At 44.8% G+C, this 22,055-nt stretch overlaps 1 protein-coding gene across 2 annotated transcripts; it reads right to left on the bottom strand.

Annotated features, from left to right (window-relative positions):
- Positions 1–771: 771 nt before the first annotated feature.
- On the bottom strand, positions 772–20,465 carry SOCS7 (suppressor of cytokine signaling 7). 2 transcript variants are annotated; one of them, XM_008153777.3, is made up of 10 exons: positions 19,480–20,465; positions 11,724–11,788; positions 8,766–8,870; positions 8,213–8,314; positions 7,218–7,348; positions 6,550–6,718; positions 3,664–3,792; positions 2,924–3,059; positions 2,381–2,529; positions 772–1,039 (listed from the first exon to the last, which is right to left on the bottom strand). In XM_008153777.3, the coding sequence occupies exons 1-9, from the start codon at positions 20,448–20,450 to the stop codon at positions 2,409–2,411; spliced, it is 1,929 nt and encodes a 642-aa protein (XP_008151999.3). In that variant the 5' UTR covers positions 20,451–20,465; the 3' UTR covers positions 772–1,039; positions 2,381–2,408. The 2 variants fall into 2 exon arrangements, with proteins under 2 accessions (XP_008151999.3, XP_027984546.2); XM_028128745.2 differs by lacking the exon at positions 8,213–8,314.
- Between the last annotated feature and the right edge of the window lie 1,590 nt (positions 20,466–22,055).

Genomic DNA, 22,055 nt, shown 5'->3' with positions numbered 1-22,055 from the left:
GCAGGAAGAGCACAAGCATGAGAGCTTCGTTTCACGGCCTTCCTTCACAGGCCCTCTCGCTGGCTGACAGACATCTGGGTAAGTAACACTGGCTCCTAAGTCATGGGTACGGTTTGCCATTAAGAATCTGGAGGCATGCTCCATTAACTTTAGCAGCCATGATTGGAGCGCTACTGCTCAGGTGATGAAAAAAACTATTGCCTTGACAGCTGGCGAAAGCAATAGGAATGACGTGACCATGACCAGAGTGAAATGTACAGTTATCTTGGGGAACAGGTTGAGGATGGAGAAAGAATGAGGTTAACTTGAGGTCAGAAAGCTTAAAAATTAAATAAAACAAAACGAATCCAGCTTCTATGAGAGGTGATTCTGAAATCAGGTTCCTAAATTAAAAGGAAAGGATTCAAGGAGTCACTACTTCCCCCAGCAGAGGCCATCTGCCAGTTTTTGTGCAGTAATCTTCTGAGACCACCCACCTCCTTTCTTCCCTGCTCCTACTGAAGCTACATATGCTTAAAGAGAAGCAGATTCTCATCCTTCAGAAACTCCTAACTTCATGTGCACTTGACTCCTTCTCTCCCCTTCTTCAAGGTCAATAGTGAAGACTCGCACTCTGCCTTTGGCACCAGCTGCTTGACCGGCACTGGCAATCCCCTCCCCAGCCCTCCTTTGGACCTGCTCACCCTTCACACCACTTCCAATCCAATGGGCGCAAAACCCAGCTGCCTTTGAGTTTTCCATACCAAGAAATGTAAATATCCAAAACAAATATCCAAAACAAGGAACAGTGTTGAGACTTCTTCCAGTTTTCCAGGAGCTCATCCAGTTCCAAGACACCAGATGGGCGGGATGGGAAAGGTTGGAGCCCCACTCAGACAGTGTGGTTGTGTGCTTCTTCCAGGCCCCAGGGTGGCGAGGGGGACCAAAGTCTTTGCACAGAGGATCCCAACCCTTCCTATTTCCTCTTGTTTTTTTCTCACTCCTCTTTTCATGGTACCTTCATTTGGTTCTTCAAAACTGGAGCTTGGCAACCAAATGCCTAGTGGGGAGGGGAGGTAAAAAAAAATTATAGAGTGGTTCAACAGAGTGGAACCAGAATAGAGTGACGGCATAGCCCAGCCTCTGGAGTATAGCTCAAAAGAAGAATGGAGCCAAACACTTCCACAAACACTGTAGCTGGCTGGGGATGCAGCAACAGCCTTTGTCATGAGGCCTGAGTAGCCTACAACCTGGATGCCAAAAACTGGTTCTAACTTCCCTCTTTCCATTTCCCTTAGTCCTTAATTTTCCACCTATTTCCACCACCCTCCCCACCAAGGCCTACCTACTAGTACTCTAGGGATTAAAAAAGGAGCTGAGCCCGGCAGGCGTGGCTCAGTGCCTGCACATCAACCTATGAACCAGTTCAATTCCCAGCCAGGGCCAGGGCACACTCCTGGGTTGCGGGTTGTGGGCTCAATCCCCAGTAGGGGGCGTGCAGGAGGCAACCGATCAATGAGTCTCTCTCATCACTGTTTCTATTTCTTCCTTCCTCTCCCTTCCTCTCTGAAATCAATAATATATATATATTTTTAAGGAAACTCCACACTAAAGAAAGAGGAGGATGGGTTGTCAAGCACCCCATCACTAGAATGTGAGATTGTGCATGTAAACCCACACTACCAAAATCACTATTCTGTGGGAATTTGGTCCCTACTCACCTCTACTTTTCAATGTTCACCTTAATGAAATGTAAAAGACTAATTAGAACTCATCTGCACAAACCAGTATTCCATGATATTTTATGGGAAAATAAATGAGTAGAACTTAGTGTGGAATGGGAGAATAGCCTCTTACATAAATGAATTCCTTAGTTAATTCACTTACTCTATTGAACCATTTACTTTCCAGTGGCCTAAATGGATCTCTAAAGGGAAGAGTGAGCTGTTTTTTCTCTACCCCTTTCCGAGCCATGGGACACAGTGGAGCTCTCCTTGAAGTGTATTTCTATTGCGATTAAAGGCATGTTTGTGTTTCCTTTGATGAAGATTCCTTCCATTTTGGTTTCCAGCTTTGTATATCATTTGTGCGACATCAGGGAGCTCAGCTGCAGTATGAGAGAAGGCTGAACACTTAGTTACACGTGTGTGTTCTTCTCCTTCTTCATATCCAGTAGTTAGCCTGCACATTATTGGCAAAAATATTCTTCTTTAAGTCTCCCTTGTCTACCTGCTCTTTTCCAATTGGGGTGCCCCTTGGGGAATCTGCTATCAGATGTGGTAACTCTATGGACAGATGTTTGGATACACGGGATGGCGGGGGGGCAGGGGAGACAAGGCCCATGCATGATGACAACTGCCCAGGAAGAGACATGGCTGGACGAGAGGCAGAAAGCTCATACCCTCAGTAGTGACCAGCAGGGCCCCTCGCTACGTGGACGGTTCCACCTCTTGCTTCTGTTTGGAAATAAGCTGCGCTTCCTTTAGAGACAGGTATACCTCTTCCTGAGGATCATAGTAGTAGAACTTTCGGATATAAGAGATCAGAGGTCTGTAAAAAACACAAGAGGAATACACACAAAGTGTCATTTATGTAGATTGAAAAGAAAGACCACCTTTGTTCAACTCTTCCTTCTTTTCAATCCCTATATGGTTGAGACTGCACCAAAGACCTTGCAACTCTAACAAAATTCCCATTTTCCCACTTTATTATAGTTCTGTCTCCTTCCCTCCACCTTCACAGAGACTGCAGAAGGGAGGCTGACGCACACACCTTCCTCCCTCTGGCTGCAACGGAACAACAGTTCTAGAGTTAGGTGTCAGGACAAAGGAGAAGTGAAACCTGTGAACACTGCCAGGCTCTGCCTGTGCAACTGGCTTGCAGGCCTCACTACCATTTGTAAGTAACTCTCCTTCCTGCCCCAGCCCTAAAGACCGCGTCATACTTAGGCAGTGGGAGATCCGGGATGTGATCTATCCGGACGAGCTGTCGGATTCGGAATCTGCAAAGGTGCTGCAGGGATTTGACATTGCTGAATCGGGACACTGGATAGAGCAGCTGGACTGGAGTTGGTGGCAGTCCTTCAAGAATGAAAACCAAGAGAAATATTCAGTAGGAACAATGCAGCTATGGTTTCCCTTATGAAGAGTCCAGGGAAAGGAAATGGGCTTCTTTATAGTTCACCTATGTGTTCTGTGCAAAAGCTTCCTTCCACAAAGGCTGCTGATTTCCATTTGCAGAACTACAACTACTAGATTTCGCTCAAGAGAATCTATTCTTGACCCTCACCATTGCCTTTCTAGTGAACACTCTTTTACCTTCCCTGTTCCGTGGAAATGAGCTGAGAGCTCTCACCTCTGTTTCACATGTCAGTGTAAGATGCCTGGATCAGGGACAAGGAGACATCTCAGAGTGTAAAATATTCACATGATGCCTGGACATCAGAGGAAGGTTCCATTTTCTCACTCATGTGGTTAGAGAAGCAAAGGTTCCTTCTCATACGCTGAGGGATTAATGTACAAGGGTAGGGGACTAACCACTGGACTCTAGAAAGAGTGTTTCCTATAAGAGCCAAGATAAAAAGCTTTAAGCAAGTGTGGCCTTTTTGGAGGGAGGGTGCATTTTGATACTATACTGGACTATACCCAAGTAAGTTAAATAATTTTATAATAACCACAGCCATACCTGGAACCCTGGATCTCAAGAAATAGAGAAACTTCCCATTCTTGGAGTGCATTATGGCTCTCTTAATGAACTCCACCACTGACTGACAGCGATCCTCAAACTTGGGATGACACCATAGGCTGAAGGTTCCTACCAGTAAAAATTAAGAAGAGGTAAAAATGTGAAACATTTTAAAAAGATCTGGGAAGCTGGTTTGCACATTTTTATCATTCGGAGGACAAGATTTTATGGGCAAGCTGAATCAGACAAAGGTCCCTGAAGCCACCTGTTCCTACTTGTTCTATCGTTAATGGGAAGAAAGATATTGCCTTTAATAAGACATAAATTAGGTCTTACAAGGCTTTTGTTAAAGCAAATAATAAATTCAAGTTAGAAAAAAGATATAAAAATACTTTGTTGAATTTCTCTTAGCAATATTTTTTTCTGATATATCTCCTTAGGCAAAACAAAAGAAAAAGAAAACAAAAGAAAAAATAAATAAATGGGACTATATCAAACTAAAAAGTTTTTGCACAGCAAAGGAAACCATCAACAAAACAAAAAGACAACCTATTGAATGGGAGAAGATATCCACCAATGATACATCCCATAGGGATTAATATCCAAAATTTATAAAGAACTCACACACCTCAACAGCAAAAAAAAACCCCAAACAAATCCAATTAAAAAGCAGGCAGGCAGTCAATGATTTTTTCTCATCATTGTTGTTTCTATCTCTCTCTCCCTCTCCCTTTCATACACACACACACACACACACACACACACACACACACACATGGATGTATGTATATGTAAAATAAAAAGCAGGCAGAAAACCTGAATAGACACTTCTCCAAAGAGGACACACAGCTCTCTCCCTCCCTTCCTTCCTCCCTCCTACTCTATGAAAAAGTAATGGGGGAAAAATCCATTGGTAAGAATTAACTATATATATATATATGGGGAGAGAGAGAGAGAGAGACTGACTATGTATGGTGTCAGATACGTACTCGATTTATCAGGGGTATCACTTTGTAAGTTATATAAATGTGCAGTCACTATGCTGTACACCTGAAACTAATATTGAATGTCAACTGTAATTGGAGAAAAAGAAAAAAGACTGCCACAGCAAAAGCGAGTTTAAATGACATTCCCCTCAGAAAGATCTAAGTTTTCAAGTATTCATGGGACAGGTGAAGAAAGACAAGAAGAGAGGTTTTGTGAGTATTACCCATTCATGTATGTGTTGGGCACAAAAAAATCAAATTCTAAGTCTTTCCTTTAACTTCTAAAATTCTATGCCCCAACATGTTACAAAGATCCCACCCCAAACTTCAAGATCCCAAAAGTAAAAAGGAATCTGAACTTCCAGGACTTCAAACAAAACAAAACAAAAAAAACTAAAGCTCTAAATCCAAAAGAATCACCCACAAAGAGGAAACTAAATCACTCAAGAAAACTGCAGATCTGAGTCTCGCTAGCTAGTCTTACAGTATCACTTAAAAAGACAAAGACAAATGCTCTATTGCAAACTGGCAACTAAAAGGCCCACAAGGCTTCTATTAAAAATTCCATTTATTCAAGAAAGAAAAGTCCCTTTGAATAAAAAGTAACTGGAGAACCATTTGAAAGAGCTCTCTCATTCCTGGCATCTCACCTATCAGGAACCTAGAGGTCAAACATTTATTCCCATGGCCTAGTCATTTATTTTAAAATAGGTTTATAAAAATACTTCACTCTGAAATGCTTTGTTTTGCATTTGTTTGTCTGATTTTTGCTTTTAGAAACAGCAGGAAAACAGGCAGCAGTCTATCCCACAGGGATCTAACTAATTAATGCTCAGGTCTTTAGACTGAAGTTCCTTTCTCTTCCTGCATCTCTAAGACAAAGGTAGAGGCAGAGGAAACCATGCTGACCTAAACAGCTACTTCCTGCTTCACAAGAGAAGCAAACCAAATAAATCCAGCAGAACATGGCTGGAGGCAGAGAAGACATGGTGGTGCCTCAGAAGAGCATGAAAGAGACTCATTTGGGATGGATGTCTAATACAGCTCATTTAAGGTGGTCACACATGGGAGGAGTGTGAGAGATAGGAGAGGCAAGTCCCTAAAACTCCCCAAAGTTCTCTACACTTTTAAAATTTATAACATATGCAGATGTTTCAACAAATGATGTATTATCCAGTCCTACCACCAATGACTGCCACAGTTTCTGGCCCACGTTAAGTACAGAATGCCCTGCCGCAAAGTTAATGCAGAGTGGTGTTAAACAAGTCATCTTCTAGACATGACGGCAACATTCCGCACAACATGACCACACAGAAAGAGGCACCACCGGGAAGCAGGTGGACAGTGTATAAAGCACATTGATTTCACAGACTCTTGGAGTTCTGATGACTATTTCCTAAGAGACTACAAAGTTGACCAAGAGAGAATTATCATCACCATGCTGACTGGCAGAAGAGCTGATGTACTATCAGGCAAAGAAATTTAGAACAGAACAATCCAGTATCAACACTAAATTTTCCTTTCCGTCCATACGATTTAATAGAAAGTATCTCTAAATGTTAAGTTTAATTATGAACAAAGTTTGGGAGAATTTGTCTAGGTCATTTCTTTTTTTACCAAGAGAGTTTTAATGGCTTTGTTCTGTTCTTCACTAGTCTTGTTTAGGCCCTCCTATTTAGGAAACAAGATGCTGAAAATACTTTTAAATGGAACCCTTACTCTCATCCCTACCCCTGCCAACTTTTCTTCTCATGACTGAAATCAGTGTCCACATCAGCATTCAATTGACTCTATGAGACTCTTTCTCCATTTCACAATTCCATTTCTATGAACCCATCCTACGAAAAAGTCAAATAACAACGGTAGAGAAAGGCTTCCCCCCAACACTTGCACCTCTTACCTCTGTAGTGCTCCATTCTAGTGTGGTGGGTGATACCCTGTGATCGAAAACTGAGGCTCAGGATATAACGAGGATCAGAGCTGTCTCGTACCAGGAAAGAACCATCTGGTTTCCCTTTCAGCTTCATCTCTGCATCTTCCCAATTCATTGGTCCCCAATACCAACCACACTATCAAAGATAAAAAGGAGTCAAGTGGTTAACAGAACAGAGAAATGTCAAAGTGTTCAGCACAATCTATCTTACCACAGGAGAACCCCACTTCCAAAACATTTCAGGAGGGAAAAGCTGTAAGAGCAATAAACATCAGGCTCAATATACTTTTAACCCTCCAAAGTAGAAGGAAAATTCTACAATTCCATTACCAAGGCCCTTCAAAGAAGAGAAGAGGGACCCGAGTCAGTTAATCTGCCACAATCAGTTTAGACTATGTAAACATTTCTCCACACCTTTCCTTATCACATTCAATTCCAGGTCCCCCAACCACCCTCCCCCCCGTTTCAATTTTACAATATATTTTATGGAATTGATAACAGTAGCATCTTGCTTTGTCACTATAACTACAGAGACAAGGAAACTACTCTCCCTCTAAAAATAATAAAAAGGGAGCCAGATACAGAACTAGGGAGTGGGAGAGGAGGCAAGCCTCCAGTGCTCAAGTGCCACCTACCTTCTCCAACTCTCGAAGGCTGGCTGCAAAGCTGCTCGCGTCGGGTCGGTAGAGGGGACACTGGAGGTGTTGGGGGGGCTGGCTGTGCAGGGATTCAGCTGTTCGGATAGGAGCAATCCGCGGAAATGCATCTGCAAGGCGAGAGAGCTGTGGTCACTTGCTTACCCTCAATGCTCCCAACCACAAGTACACCCTCCTCCCAAAACAGAGATGCTAACCGAAGAGGGCAAGGCATTAGAAGCTAAGCTGGAAAGGGTGAAAGCCAAAGCAGTGGGAAAGAGCTGATGGGCTGGAACAAAAGCTGTGTGGGCTTGTGTAAGCTATGAAGGATGGGTGAGGGCACTGAACCCCAGGAAGGAGGTGGGGAGCTGCTCACTAACCTGACTAAGGTGACTACTTCAGGGCCTTCACCAGCCTAGAGTGATTCCAACTTCTCCCACCTCGAGGTGAAATGCCGGTAAAGCAGCCTTGGAAATAGTGACTCGCTTACTTGCCCAGGAAGTGTAACGATTTTGCCAGGCAAGTAGAAAAAAATGCCGATTTCATTCATTTTATTCCTTGGGTACTGGAGGCTGGCAAAGCAGGTATGGGCTACTAAATGCTTGCTACATATTTACAAGGCTGCAGAGTCAGTACTAAAAGCTTAGAAAAACCACAGAACTTTGAAAACCAGCAATATATTAAACCTCCTCACTGTCCTGAAATTAAACTAGTTTCCTCAGTGATGTCTACTCAAGGATTAAAAAACAACAACAAAGTCTCAGTAGCAAAAAGACAAAAAAAAATTCAATAGTCCTTTATCTCTAACAAAAATCAAATTCAATTCCATAAATAAAAACAGGTTAGTAAAATCAGTTCTTGGCCTCATTTCCAAGGAGTTCTATAAGCTTTCTTATAAGTTCAGTTCTTTCCATAAATAGATTTCTCCCATCCTTCAAAAAGTGTATCATTTGTACTCCCAACTCTTGCAAGTCTTGTCTCTAAGCTAAGCTAACCTGGGGCATGGGGTGGAGGAGGCGGAGGTAGGGGGAAAGACTGCAGGGAAGACCCCATCGGAGCCACAAGGACAGATGTAGGCAGCGTCCCACTGATATCATCTAGAAGAGAGAACAAAAGCAAAAGATTCAGAAATATGAGCACAGACTGGGCAAGGTGAAGCAGAGGAGAAGGAGAAGGATCATCAGGCTGCCCTCTGGGGCAAGATGGCCTGACCTTCACCCTATCTTTCTGTACAGAGGGCAACAATCATCTTAATCTGGCTTCCTCTGCAGGAAAGTAAGGATATTCTTAAAGCAGCCCACTAGCTGTAGATTCAGGGCAAGATAAATGCAGATCTAATCAACATATGGATAATAAATGCTGTAATAGCATGCAGGTAAGACACTCATTCAACCGCTTAAGGAGATGACAGGGGTGCTGAGAAAGGGACAGGAAATAATTGGTTCATCATTAGAAACCCAGGAGCTTGTTTGGCTCCTGGCAAGGAAAAACAGATCCGAGAGCTCCCACTCCCACTAGAGCAGGAAGGTAGAGCGGAGGAGACTATACCTAGGAGGCTGAGGCTTCTTCTCGGAGGAGGAGGGGGAGTTGGAGGGTGTGGAGAGGCCAGGCCCCGCTGAGAGATGTCCACATCCACAAGCGATACTGTTTCACCTGAGGGATTCATGGAGCAAGCACGTTATAGAACACCTTGCCCAAAGCTGAGGCCAGAGCAAAGGAAAGCAAAGGGCAAGCAAGGGAAGTTAGAGGTCCCTGGCTCTCAAAAAGCTCCAAATCTAATGCTCCCAGGGCTGGAATCACCCCCTAAACACCTGGGAAGTCAATTTTAAATGCTATCATTTCTTTACCATCTTAATGGTCAAGGATTCTTTAAGGATAAAAACATGGACTTGACAGTGGGAAGTCAACTAATTGTGATTCTGCCACTGACAATATAACCTTGACCAAGCGATCTTTTTTATTCAAATGGAAATAACACCCTCACCATCTATTTTTACAGACTTGTATACTAAAATAACACCACACCATCTATTTTTACAGACTTGTATACTAATTTCTGCCTTAGGGAGCAAAGCAAGCAGCTTATTACAAGCCCAAGTGGACATAGAAAGCAAGTGCCAAAAAATGTAAGAGCTGCATGGTACACTGCATGCAGATAAAGGTCCCAATGTTAGCCCTAACTTCTTCCTAAATGGCTTTCCATGTCTACAGTGTTCAGACTATTCATTCATAAGAGAACCCATTTCAGATATGAATTAGTTCCTAATAGCTGAGGCTACAAAGGTTGAAAAGTACATTTACAACCCTAATAATTAACTACTTCCACAGTCAGCCAAGAGTCAGGTAAGCTTCGAGGAAGCTTCTCAGTAGGAAGTTGATTGGGGGTGGGAGGTTAGGGAGATGACATGTGGTTTCTCTTTACTTCCCAGCATGTGACGCAGTTCTGTTCTCTGCCATATACATTCCTCCTCGACACCCAGCCCTAGCTACCCTCTCTCCATTGAGTCACCAGAGGATGAAGGGTATTTTATTAACTAAGGTTGACAGCCAAAAATAGGTCAGAACTCGGGATTTCTCTAATTTGAGGGTGTTATTTCCAACATCTTTTTCTTATTCAGAAGGCTCAATTAGCCCCTAAGTTGGATTTTATTATTATTAAAGACCAATGTCTCTAAAAGGTCAGGAGCAGGGCTTTTAGAACCTAATAGTTTTGTTGTTGTTGTTGTTTACAAAGTTCTTGAACATAGATTAAGATAAACAGAAAAGCTCTTCTAAAAGTCATCAGTAGAAGTTGTAGTACATGCTGGACTCATCACATAGCTTAGTAACCGATAGCCTAGATGCCCAGAGCAATGCAATGAACCCAGACAGGTGTGCCTCCTGAAGGGTCAGAGAGGTCTAGGTTGTAGGTGTAGCACCTCAATAAAAATATATAATTCAAAAGAGCTAAGCTGTGTGAAACAAGAACACTTCAAATGTGGGTGTTCCTTACTTTAGAGAGGAAACAATTATTAACCAGAAAGACATATTACTACATGATAAGATTCTTTAATTCTGGCCCTAGCCGGTTTGGTTCAGTGGATAGAATGTCGGCCTGCAGACTGGAGGGTCCTGGGTTCGTTTCCGGTCAAGGGCACATGCCCAGGTTTCTGGCTCCATCCCCAGTAGGGGGCGTGCAGAAGGCAGCCGATCAATGATTCTCATCACTGATGTTTCTATCTACCTCTCCCTTCCTCTCTGAGATCAATAAAAATATATTTTAGCCGAAACCGGTTTGGCTCAGTGGATAGAGCATCGGTCTGCGGACTGAAAGGTCCCAGGTTCAATTCCGGTCAAGGGCATGTACCTTGGTTGCGGGCACATCCCCGGTAGGGGGTATGCAAGAGGCAGCTGGTCGATGTTTCTCTCTCATTGATGTTTCTAGCTCTCTATCCCTCTCCCTTCCTCTCTGTAAAAAAATAAATAAAATATATTTTAAATAAATAAATAAAATAAATAAAAAATATTTTAAAAATAATAAAAATATATTTAAAAAATATTAATTCTGGGCTTGAGGTAAAAACAGAGATCTCCTTCTTCACCTGTGCCTATTACAGGTACCGGCACACTTGTTCTGACAGCTCATGGCTGTCTATGTAGTAAGGGCTGGGGGTGGGGGTCCCACTAGCCTGCTTAACTCTGGAAATGTCTATCCCTAATTGTAATTCTCCCAATCATCTTTTTGAGGGACACAGTACCAAAAGAGTTTGAAATTGGGATTTTTTAAAATCTTCTCAGTCACCATCAATGAGTACCCAGTTTCCGAGACTTGAAGCAATGTGCCGAAGCCCTTCTTTCATGCAGCTTATTCAAGCAGGAGCTTCACATCTGACTGACATAACAAAAGGTCTCCCTCTGAAAAAGTTCCCCATTAAAGAGAAGGCAGTTGCCCAAAGGACATTCAACTGCTTTCCTACTTTAGCAACTGTGCTCCTTGCTGTTAGATGACAGACTCAAATTAGCCACAATAAAGAACTCTAACAGCTGCAAGAACTGCTACCCCCTAAAATGGGTAAGACAAGAGTTCATGTAATCCCCTTTGCCCAAAGTCTTTAAAAATAGACCAGATAATCATGGGTCATGTTTATTAGATAATCCATGAACTCCCTTGGAAGCAGAGACAGGAATTGTATGACTTCTCAGGAGTTCTTCATGCATTTCGAGCCTATAAATTTGTAATTCCTCCTTTTAATTTATAAGTGATGACCCTGAACTAAGGACGGCATAACTGCCAGGGTCACTTAATTACCAGCAAGCAGTCACTCCTCAACCTATAAAGCATCCAAAGTCAAGAACACATTCTACACCATAAAAATAGCCCCACCCCAAACCCAGCAGGCAGGGAATGAAGAAAATAAGCACAGATAGGCCTGAAGCTCCCTCTGCAATGCATCTGTGTTTCCTGACAGGTCTCAGAACACTCCCGCTTTCAGATGTCAGAAGAAAAAAAAAAGAGATCACCCTTACCTGTGAACAGGGGGCTGAAGGAGACCGGAGAAAAGGCACTTTGAGTTCTTGTCAACCTGGGTTTCCTAGGGGGTGAGGAGCACAGAGAGAATAGGCGTGGGGGGTGGTTAAATCTCTACAACACTCAATTCCATATGCACTGAAAAGCAAAGCAAACCCAGTCATTATCAGCAACAGTTTTGTAATAAAGCCTAAAATTTAAAGGGGGAGAATAAAATAATTAAGGCAATTCCTTAAATAGATCTGGCTATAGCAGTCACCAGCCTACAAAAGCATGAGAAATCCCTTTGGCTCTCCCCTCACCCACCACATTGAAAGAGTAAAACACCTTGAGTGGTAATTAGCAAGTCTCTTTCTAGAGGAAGTCAGACACAGCTGATGTTCATATGGGAACCAGAAAAAGCCTCTCGATCTGACCAGGTGCTTCCCTCTGGGCCTGCCGCTAGGACAGCAGGTCCCAAAGTGAACCAGAGGACATATTTGGGTTGGAGACCAGCACTGCAGGATGCACATGTAATCTTCAACCATGAAAGACATGCACAAATGTCTCCAAGCCATGGGTTAAGCCAGCAACTAACAAGGAGGCTTCCTTCGGTTAGGGGCTCTGCCTGGAACTCAAACCAGATGGCCCCTTCTCCTCTCTGAACTGCCAGTCACACACTCTCCTTGTGATTTCCCCTTGAAGCTGCTCCAGGGAGCGAGCTGGAAAAACCCAGATCTCCTGTGAAAAGATAGACTTTCTGGCTAGAAATGTGCTAAGTTCAATACTTTCAACAATAAAGATAAATTTTATAAATAAAACAGTGCACATTATTTTAAAAATCACCTCAGGATGACTGAACTGACGACCACTAGGGAAAGACTTGTGGAGGTGATGAAAATATGCTACATCTTGATTGTGACAGACGTCATGATGACTATATACCTTTATCAAAATTAATAGAACTAGACACATAAAAACGTGAATTTTAGGTGGTATATAAATCCTACCTCAATAAACCAGACTGTTAAAAAATTCCCACCACTGAGCCCACTGTATGGGAGAACATATTTGGCAATGATACATCTGATAAAGGGTTAATATCCGAAATATAAAAGGAACTCATACAACTTAACAAAAGGAAGACAAACAATGCAATTAAAAAACGGGGCCAAAAAAAAAAAAATGGGCAAAGGACCTAAATAGATACTTCTCCAAGAGGACATACAGATGGCCAAGAGACATATGAAAAAATAATCAAAGTCACTGATCATCAGAGATGCAAATTAAAACAACAATGAGATATCACCTCACACCTGTCAGAATGGCTACCATCAACAAATCAACAAATGGTAAGTGCTGTCGAGGATGCGGAGAAAAGGGAACCCTCTTGCACTGCTGGTGGGAATGCAGACTGGTGCGACCATTATGGAAAACAGTATGGAGTTTCCTCAAAAAATTAAACTGGAACTACCATTTGACCCAGCAATCCCACTTCTAGGAATATATCCTAAGAAACCCAAAGCACCAATCAGAAAGAATGTATGCACCCCTATGTTCATAGGAGCACAATGTACAATAGCTAACATTTGGAAACAGCCCAAGTGCCCATCAGCAGATGAGTGGATAAAAAAGCTGTGGTACATTTATACTATGGAATACTTAGGCAGCAGTAAAAAAGAAGAATATCTTACCCTTTGAGACAGCATGGAGGGACCCGCAGAGTATCATGCTAAGTGAAATAAGTCAGTCAGAGAAAGACAAGTATCACATGATCGCACTCATATGTAGAATATAAGTAACACAATAAACTGATGAATGGAGTGGATCCAGAGACATGGGAGCATGGAACAAGTGTGGCATCTCAGGGGAAGGCGGGGAGGGAGGGTGGGTGGGAGGTAATCAACCAAAGACCTTGTATGCATGTATGCATAACCCATGGACACAGACAACAGGGTGCTGAAGGCCTGGCAGGGGGCGGGTGGAGAGACAGGCTGGAGGGGGTCAATGGGGAAGAAGGGGGCATATGTAATACTTTCAACAATAAATAATTGTAAAAAACAAACAAAAACTTCCCACCACTGATTTGAGGGCCTGACTCTGGGCCTTGTAGCTGGCTGACCTTCCAAAATTATTCTCATCCAAAGGACTAAATGAAACTTTAACTGCACCAATGTAGGAGAGGTGAAGCAAAGAAAATCATATTTAAAATTATTTTATTTCAGATCTTTATGCATTTATGTTTGAGCATAGATATCTGAGATTCTCAGAACTCACTTCAAACAAAATTTTAAAACCATACTGTAAAGATCTTACTCAAAAATAGCCCAGAAGCTAGATTTCCGCTCCGGAACTCCCTCCTCTGCAACCTCCCTCCATGCTGAGACTCAAGACGTCTAATGATGGTGCCCATTATAAATGCCCCATCCATGGCACCCACGGGAGACATGGCTGCATCATACAAGACACAAGCATGCATGGTCCCTGTTTATAAAAGTTGCTCATGACCGTCTGCAGCTTAGTTCCAACACTCCAGAGGGCTGAAATAGAAAGTTAATTCCACTGGACATGAACTTAAGACTGAAGAGCTTCCAAACTGATTTTTACTTGATAACTATGGTGCAACATTAAACCCAGCAAGGAGAAGCCTAAAGCACTGGTCTTTCACAGGGTTCACACCTCAGCCACTTGGCTGTTTGCCTCTTTTCAAAGGAAGCTGCATTACTCTGCCATCTGCCCATGCTGGGGACGAATCTCTTCAGTGCCAAGTACTGGAGAACGGCAGTACCCAAATGCACACAGCTTGCGGAGGCCTTCTCACTCCACCTCATCTCCTCCCCCGCCCCCAGCATTTTGAAGAAGGAAATCATAGTTTCTAGGATCTGGAAAAAGAAATACATACGAATCTAACCCAGGCAGAGTCATTTAAGAGCCCTGGGATGGGTTTTTTCCTGGCAAATAAGGGGGCCTCAGAGCTGGAAGCTTGGAGAGGTAGGTCTAAGAGGCTGAAAGGCTAATAATAAATGTTTCTTTCTCTCTTCGGGGAGACACTAACTGAAAATCCAAAGCAGTTTCTGTCTCAAGGATCCTGGGAGCTTTCTAATGGCAGTCACTCATGAAAAGACCAATCTAGATGACAATTAAAAAAACAAAGCAAGGGAATGATTAACATAAAATTGAGGACAGTGGTTACAGTAGCTGTGGAGATATAATCAGGAAACAACACACAGGGGTCTTCAAAGGTAGCTGGTAACATTCTATCTGCTAAGCTTAGAGATGAGTGCCTAGGTATACATTTATTATTATAGTGCACACACACACCTCCTTTTGTATATATGAAACATTTAAAATGATAAAAGCTGGATGTGCTGTGTGTGTTTTTTTTTTAAGCATGAATGATAGGGATAACATTTTTAACTAACCTTTCTATAACCCATTCCCATGTTATTTTATTTCTCCCCAAATCACCTCGACGAGCATTAGGGTGCAAAGTTAAGCCACTGTAACTTTGCTAGTGGGCGATGTGCATCTTAGTAGCAGAAAGACTTGGGGGTGGGGTGCGGTAGGATTTGGGGTGCTATGCCTCAGGTGGGTGGCAGGAAACCTTAGGCAAAGGTCTTCTTTGAGGCTAAGCTGTCCTTTGTGACAGCTAAGCATTGCCTGTGCTGCAGGTAACAAAGAGACAGAAGGCCTCTGTCCATCCCCACTCTGAAAATGGCTAATTGTACGGCAATAGATCTGTGGGATAAAAGGAGTTAAAAGAATTCGACTAGACAGGCCGACAACACACTGATATAACCATTGGCCACTTTTCAAATTCCTTGAAACGTAAAATATAAACAATGAAATAGCAATGCCTTCCCTTCCTTGTCCATTAATCTCCTCTACTGATGCCTTAAGACTTACACATGTTCTTTTCTAGAGAAACTTCCAAACAAGAATGTCCAAATATCAGGCTTTACAGCCGCAAGTTACCTCTGCCCCTGCTGAAGCGCACAGTGCCAAGTCCGCCAGCCTGTGCCATTTCCAACACGTCATAAGGCAGTGTCTGTTCATGTGCTACAGGCACAAAAACCATGTGTTCATTTTTAGTTCCAATACACAGACATCTGTGCAGCAAGGTCAGATCCAAAACTCCATCATAAACCAACTAGAGAACCTATGGAGGGGACTTCCAGGGAAAAGCCAAAAGGTACAGTGCAAGGTCTAAAAGCTTAGGACTGATGTTAGCAGGGGAAATACCAAGGAGTGAAAGATACAAGACTCAAATGGACAGATTTCTGAAGCCAGGCTGCTTGTTCCAAACAAGAGCTGCCAACCACAACCACAACCACTTTGTGAAAAATAGTTTAAAAGATCAATAGAGTTATGGACCCAAAACTCAAACATAGAGTCAGAACTTCCTCACACACCGTACAATCATTTTGCTCTCAGTATGTCATGCTATTTCTTAAAACTACCCCCTTGGACCTGAAGACCCAAGGAAACAGAGAAAAGGATTTCTCATGTCTGCCAATTCTGTCCACAACAGCAGGGTCCAAAACTGATGCCAAGGCAGCCTGCCTTTCTTTCCAGAATTGTATCTCCCCCCCCCAAAAAAAAACCCACACAAATAGATAGAAAACGACTACAGAACTGTTCTCCATTTTTCCACCTCACAACTATGAAGATCGATGTAGTAATAGCCTTAGCCATTAACTCAGAAAAACAATGAAACTTTACAACCAAGTGTGTATTATGTGATAATTTTTTAAAAAGTCAGATCAAATACCATTTCTCACCAAATATAAAGGAAGACAATCAGCTCAACATATGTGAAACAGAAAAGGGAACTTCTCTGGTTTTCCTGAAATAGCAATTCTATATTACACTGAAGCCCTCAGGCACCAAGCCCAGCTCTGTGAATTCAACATATGTGTTACAGGCTTAGCCCAGTTCTCCACAACAGAAACCTGATTAGTTGGTGGGCCCATTTCATCCTTCGCTTCAAGAGTTCTCTAAGCTAACTCAAACTAGATTTAAGACTCAAAATAACCAGGCAGGTCCACTTAGCACACTCTAAAACATCTGAAAGGAACTAAAGTTTTTCTTAATGTTAAAATATGGAAACTATTAGCCTTATAAAATGATTATAGGAAGTATTTTCTAGTGATAACTGTGGGAAAGGTAGATATTAAGCAGAGCAAAGAGAATCATATCCAGAGGTTACTGTAAAAGCCCCAAATTATACAGCAAAGACTACAGAGATTCCAACCATCATTAAGGAGGAAGGCATATACCTTCTGGCAAGAGACTGAGATTTCTCACAGCTTCCAGGTCCTACCAATCAAAACAAGAGAACAAGCTAAATATCCAAACTCATTCTTCCTTCCTTAGGAGGTGCAGATCCATAGAAATCACAACTACCCTGGCCAAACTTACCAAGTTTCTCACAGCTGCGAGGCTGCCAGCAAGACTGGCACATAGTAAGCTGTGTAAAAGCTAACAAGCAAATCTAGCATTAAAAAAAAAAAAAAAATCACCAGTTCAATCTTATTACTGCTCCAAAAGCACAAAATATTCCATCTCCACTTCTCTTGTCTTCACTCTATTCCTACAAGGTCAGGATAGGGAGCTAGTTACTAAAGAATAAAAAGAGAGAAGCATGAAGAAAACAAAATTGGCCAGCATCCCACAGCGGATGCTGGAGTTCTAAATGAAGTCTAGGTGTTCACATTCTCTGCCCAACAAGCTGCCTCCTAACAGCAGTCAACCAAACGTTCGTACACAAATACCTAGCTCTTCTCCAATTCATCAGAAAAAGCCCTTGGACCAAAAAATGTAATTCTCCAGTGCCCTGAACTAAGCTTTGCAGATCTACAGCCCAATTTGCTCTGCAGCAGAAGTCTGTATTGTGCTTAGTGTGAGGGTTGGTGACAGAGCAGCCAATGACCATTAAATTCTGCTTCCAAAGGCAAAAACCGTATAATGTTATATGCCTTTTCCTCTTCCTAATCTATTAGACGGAGCAGCTAATTTCACGCCACACCTCATATCTAGCGTCTCTGGAATCTCAGACCAAGGCCTGGTCAATATGGAACAAAGGCAAGACAAATCACAAGAAAATTAGCAATCTGTCCTATGTCATTACCCACAGCTTCAATCCTGCCCTCCCCCCATATGATGAAAATTTCATCTATACTGGTTAAGTGGAGCATCGAATGCAGAGCCTACTACAAAAGAACTGTTTCAGCAGCCACACACTTTTTAAGACCTGAGCATGAGTTCATTGGAGGCAAATGCAGAAACAGGTCTACCTGAAGGGGTAACATGCATCAACCTACTGGTTTCTTTAGGGACTTTTGGTTTGGTTTGATACCCAAAATAAGCCCCTGGCACAGCTGTTCAGGAAGGGCAACAACATCAAAGTAACCCCACACTTTCCTTTTGGAGTACCCAAGTTCCCTTGAAAAGAGAAGTCCATGGATGAGTGGTTCTCAGTCCAGGTCATATTTCAGGATCAACTGGGGAGCTTTTTATTTTATTTTTTTATTTTTATATATTTTATTGATTTTTTTATAGAGAGAAAGGGAGAGGGATAGAGAGTTAGAAACATCGATGAGAGAGAAACATCAATCAGCTGCCTCCTGCACACCCCCCACTGGGGATGTGCCTGCAACCAAGGTACATGCCCTTGACCGGTATGGAACCTGGGACCCTTCAGTCTGCAGGCCGACGCTCTATCCACTGAGCCAAACCGGTCAGGGCTGGGGAGCTTTTTAAAAATCAAATTCTTGGGCCCTCAAGACATGATCTTTTCTCAAAGCTCCCCACGTGATCCTGGTGCACAAAGTCCTCAACCTGTCGTCACCTGTTCTTCAGCCCTGAGTTGTGGCTGCCAGTGTGTCTCAAGAATCCATCACCTGAGCTGCACCAAAACCAATTCCAATCTTTCTAAGAATCCCTTCAGCAGCACAAACCACAATGGCAGTTACCACAAGGGAAGTCTCATTTCATTGACACAGAAGTTGACAGCTTTCTAAACCAATATACTGGATGACACAGAGCAGTCCACCCTTCAGAAATGCAGGAAAAAAAAACCTCAATGTCTAAGTTTGAAAGTTTCATCAATTAACCTGGAACTCCTGCACCAATACTTATACCTCAGACTTAGAATTCTCACATGGGCTTGGCAGCAAAGCTATTTTCTATTCCCACTGACGGTGCTCAGCACACAGCCTTGAGATACCAAGTACGTAAGAGACCAACCAGGAAAACATGAAATCTTGGTGTTGAGAGGCCCAGCTGACTGTGGGCCTACAACTCACCCCGTCATTTGTACGCATGACTGTGAAGGGGGTGGGGTGCTGGTAGAACAGAAAGAGTAACAATAAGCGAGGTGGTCAAAACGCAACGCCAACTTTTTGTCCCAAAGGACAAACATCTCCAGCAATCTCTTTGTGAGCGTTCATGGCAGACAGACACCTTGGGAAAACTTTAAAAGCTGGGCCAGCGTAGGGTAGGGTAGGGTAGGGGGTGGAGGCATGGTTTCAAACCATCTCTGAACGAGAGAGATGCTAACTAACCAGGTGAGAAATATCAAGGGGAATGAACTCAGGGTGGAAGCTGTTTCCCATAATTAGCTCTGACCTAACGAGCGATGTCACCACCTTTAGCCCCAATTCTTTGCCTCCTTACGAATACCACAGCCTAAGAACGGTCAGGCTCTCGTGAGAATAAAAGGGAAATGAAGCACAAAAGGCGCGTTTGCCTGCCAGACCCCCCAGCTGGTCTTACCTCCCGGCGTCCGGCTCCCGGCCGGCAGAGCCTCCCACGTCGGTCAGGCTCGCGGCGGAAGCAGCCAGCTCTCCCGCAGGCCTCTTGCCGGCCCCAGCCCCGCCACCGGAGCCGCCGTGGCAGCTCTTGGTGCGAAAGAGGCGACTGAGGCGGATTTTGAGGGAGCCCTTCAGAGAAGGGCCTGTGAGCGGCCGGAGGGGCCCGGGAGGGGGCGGGGGCGGCGGCGGCGGCTGCTGCTGCTCCCCTCTACTCCAGCGCCCCGGAGGGACCAGGTCCTGCAGCGGAAAGGGCACCGGGGGTGGTTGTAACTCAGGGCCCGGGGGCTGCAGCAGAAGCCGGCCACCTCCTCCTCCGCGGCCCGGGCTGCTGAGCTCCTCTTCCGAGCAGCTGTTGGTCTCCAGGCTCTCGGCCTCCGACTCCAAGCCCTCCAGGACCAGCAGCGCGTCGCTTGTTTCCGTGGGGTCCTCCCCGGCCTGCGGGGTGGCAGCAGGCGGCTGGGGCTGCGGAGGGGGCGGCTGCGGGGGGCACGGGCACGGGCAGCAACCGCCAACCGTCTTGACCCCCGGCCCCACCGGCTGCCTGAGCCCCAGAGCTGCCAGCTGCGCCTCCAGTCCAGCCGCCGGGCCCCAGGTCCGCTCGAGCGCCAGCCCCGGGGGCAGGGCCTTGGGGTCCAGGGCGCACCGGTGCCGGGGACACAGCAGTTCCGAGGGTCCTGGCTCCGGGGCTGCCTCCGCGTCCTCCTCCTCCGGCGGCCGACCCACGTTGCGGAACACCATCAGCTGCGGCGGCCGGGAGCCCCGCGCACCGGGCCGCGCGAGGAAGGATGGCGGCGGGGGGCCATGGCCCGGGGGCGGCGGCGGAGGGCCTGGCTCGGGGGCCGCCTCTCCATAGCCGAGCAGGCGGCTCAGGACTCGGTACGAAGCGGCCGCCGCCGCCGCCGCCTCGCCATCCCGGAGTTCGGCCCCCTGCATCGGGGAGAGGGAGGGAGGGCGGGCGGCTGGGAGCCGGGCTGGGGTGGGGACTAGGCCGGGCCCCGCCGGAGCCCCGCCCGCCACGGGCCCCGGAGCGACAGCGCTAACGGCCGCCGCGGCCTCTGCCTCATAGAGGGGGGCGGGGGGCGCGCGGAGGCAAGCGCAAGCCCAGGCCGCGCGCCGCCACCGCGGAGGACCGCCCCCGGGTGGCGTCATTTCCGGGAGGCGGTGGCCACGCCCCTTCCCCCTGGGCGGGCTCGCGCCGGCCTCCGGGGAGCGTGACGTCGCGTGCGGCCTGGCCCGCTATTGGCCGCGAGCTGCTTCTCGCTTGGCTGTTGGTCCCTGTCCCGACCCCGGCTTTTCACTTCCCGGGCGCTCAGGCCGCAGCCACCCCGGCCGGCGAGCGGGGACCAGCCCTGGGGTTCCAGGTCTGATCCCGGGAGAGAGCTGCTGGCCTCGGGGGTAACTCGGTTTCTGGTCCTGCCTATGCCGCTGGCGATGTGTGACCGAGGCGGAGTCCTTTCTTCATTGGCAAACTGTATCACCCCTGGCATGTAGTGAATGTATATGCAGTGACACATGGAGGATGTGTTCTAAGGTGTGCTGACACATGTTGAACTGGCACTCTGGGGGGGAAAGGAGATGTATGCAGATATATGTATAGAATACATAAGTTTGGCGTAAATTTTACGGATGTAAAGACAGGTAGCACACAATTTACAAAAAAAACTATAATAGTAAAAGCGTAATATGCTAATTAGACCGGACCTTCCCGATGAAGCCCTGATCCCTGTGCCAGAGGGAAGCTGGTGCCCGCAGCCAGGGGAAGGAAGGCCTACTCTTGCATGAATTTCGTGCATCGGGCCTCTAGTAATAATATACAATTGCAAGTTCCAAGTAACCAATTGATTCTCGCAGAATGCTTTTATTGATTTTTGCCACGCTTTTGAAGGGTAGCCCTGTGGTGTCGGTTGACCAAGGAGTGAATGTTGGTTAATATTTTCCTCTATGTCAATGTAAGAGGAAAGTAAAAAAAAAAAAAAAAAAAAAAGACAGTCTTCACTGTCAATTATGGGAGTGACTTCTTTGCTGAATCAGAAAACTGTTATCAAATACTGAATATGTCCACAAATTTTGTTCTATTCACAATGTAATGGCCACAGACATAACACATTAAATTTAAATCTGAACTATTAACATTTTCTCCATCACTTCCTTAAGTCTAGATAATCAACAAAACACTACATTTGTATGGTTTGCCAATTTCCATGGTGTAAAGACTCCTGTCATGGTTGATTTCAATCTGAACACAGAGTTAGAAAGAGATGAGCAGTAGCATGCCATTATGTAGTAGTTTCATCATGCAAATACAACAACATAAATAAACCCAAGAGCATAGATAACTCAGAATAGTAAAATTATTAGGAAGTGATGAGTTTTGAGAATTCATTACCTTTGTTTTTAATATTTATTCCATTATAAATTTATATAATTTAATTTTAACACTGGCTATGTTTAACAACTGGCTTGCAGAATTCCTGAAATGTTTATAATTGGCTCTCACAAACCTGTATGAGCCAGCTCCATCGCACCACAGTTTTCTCG

This window comes from Eptesicus fuscus, chromosome 20 (assembly GCF_027574615.1).
Source record: "Eptesicus fuscus isolate TK198812 chromosome 20, DD_ASM_mEF_20220401, whole genome shotgun sequence".
Taxonomy (NCBI): domain Eukaryota; kingdom Metazoa; phylum Chordata; class Mammalia; order Chiroptera; family Vespertilionidae; genus Eptesicus; species Eptesicus fuscus.
This window is presented reverse-complemented; position numbering and strand designations above follow the sequence as displayed.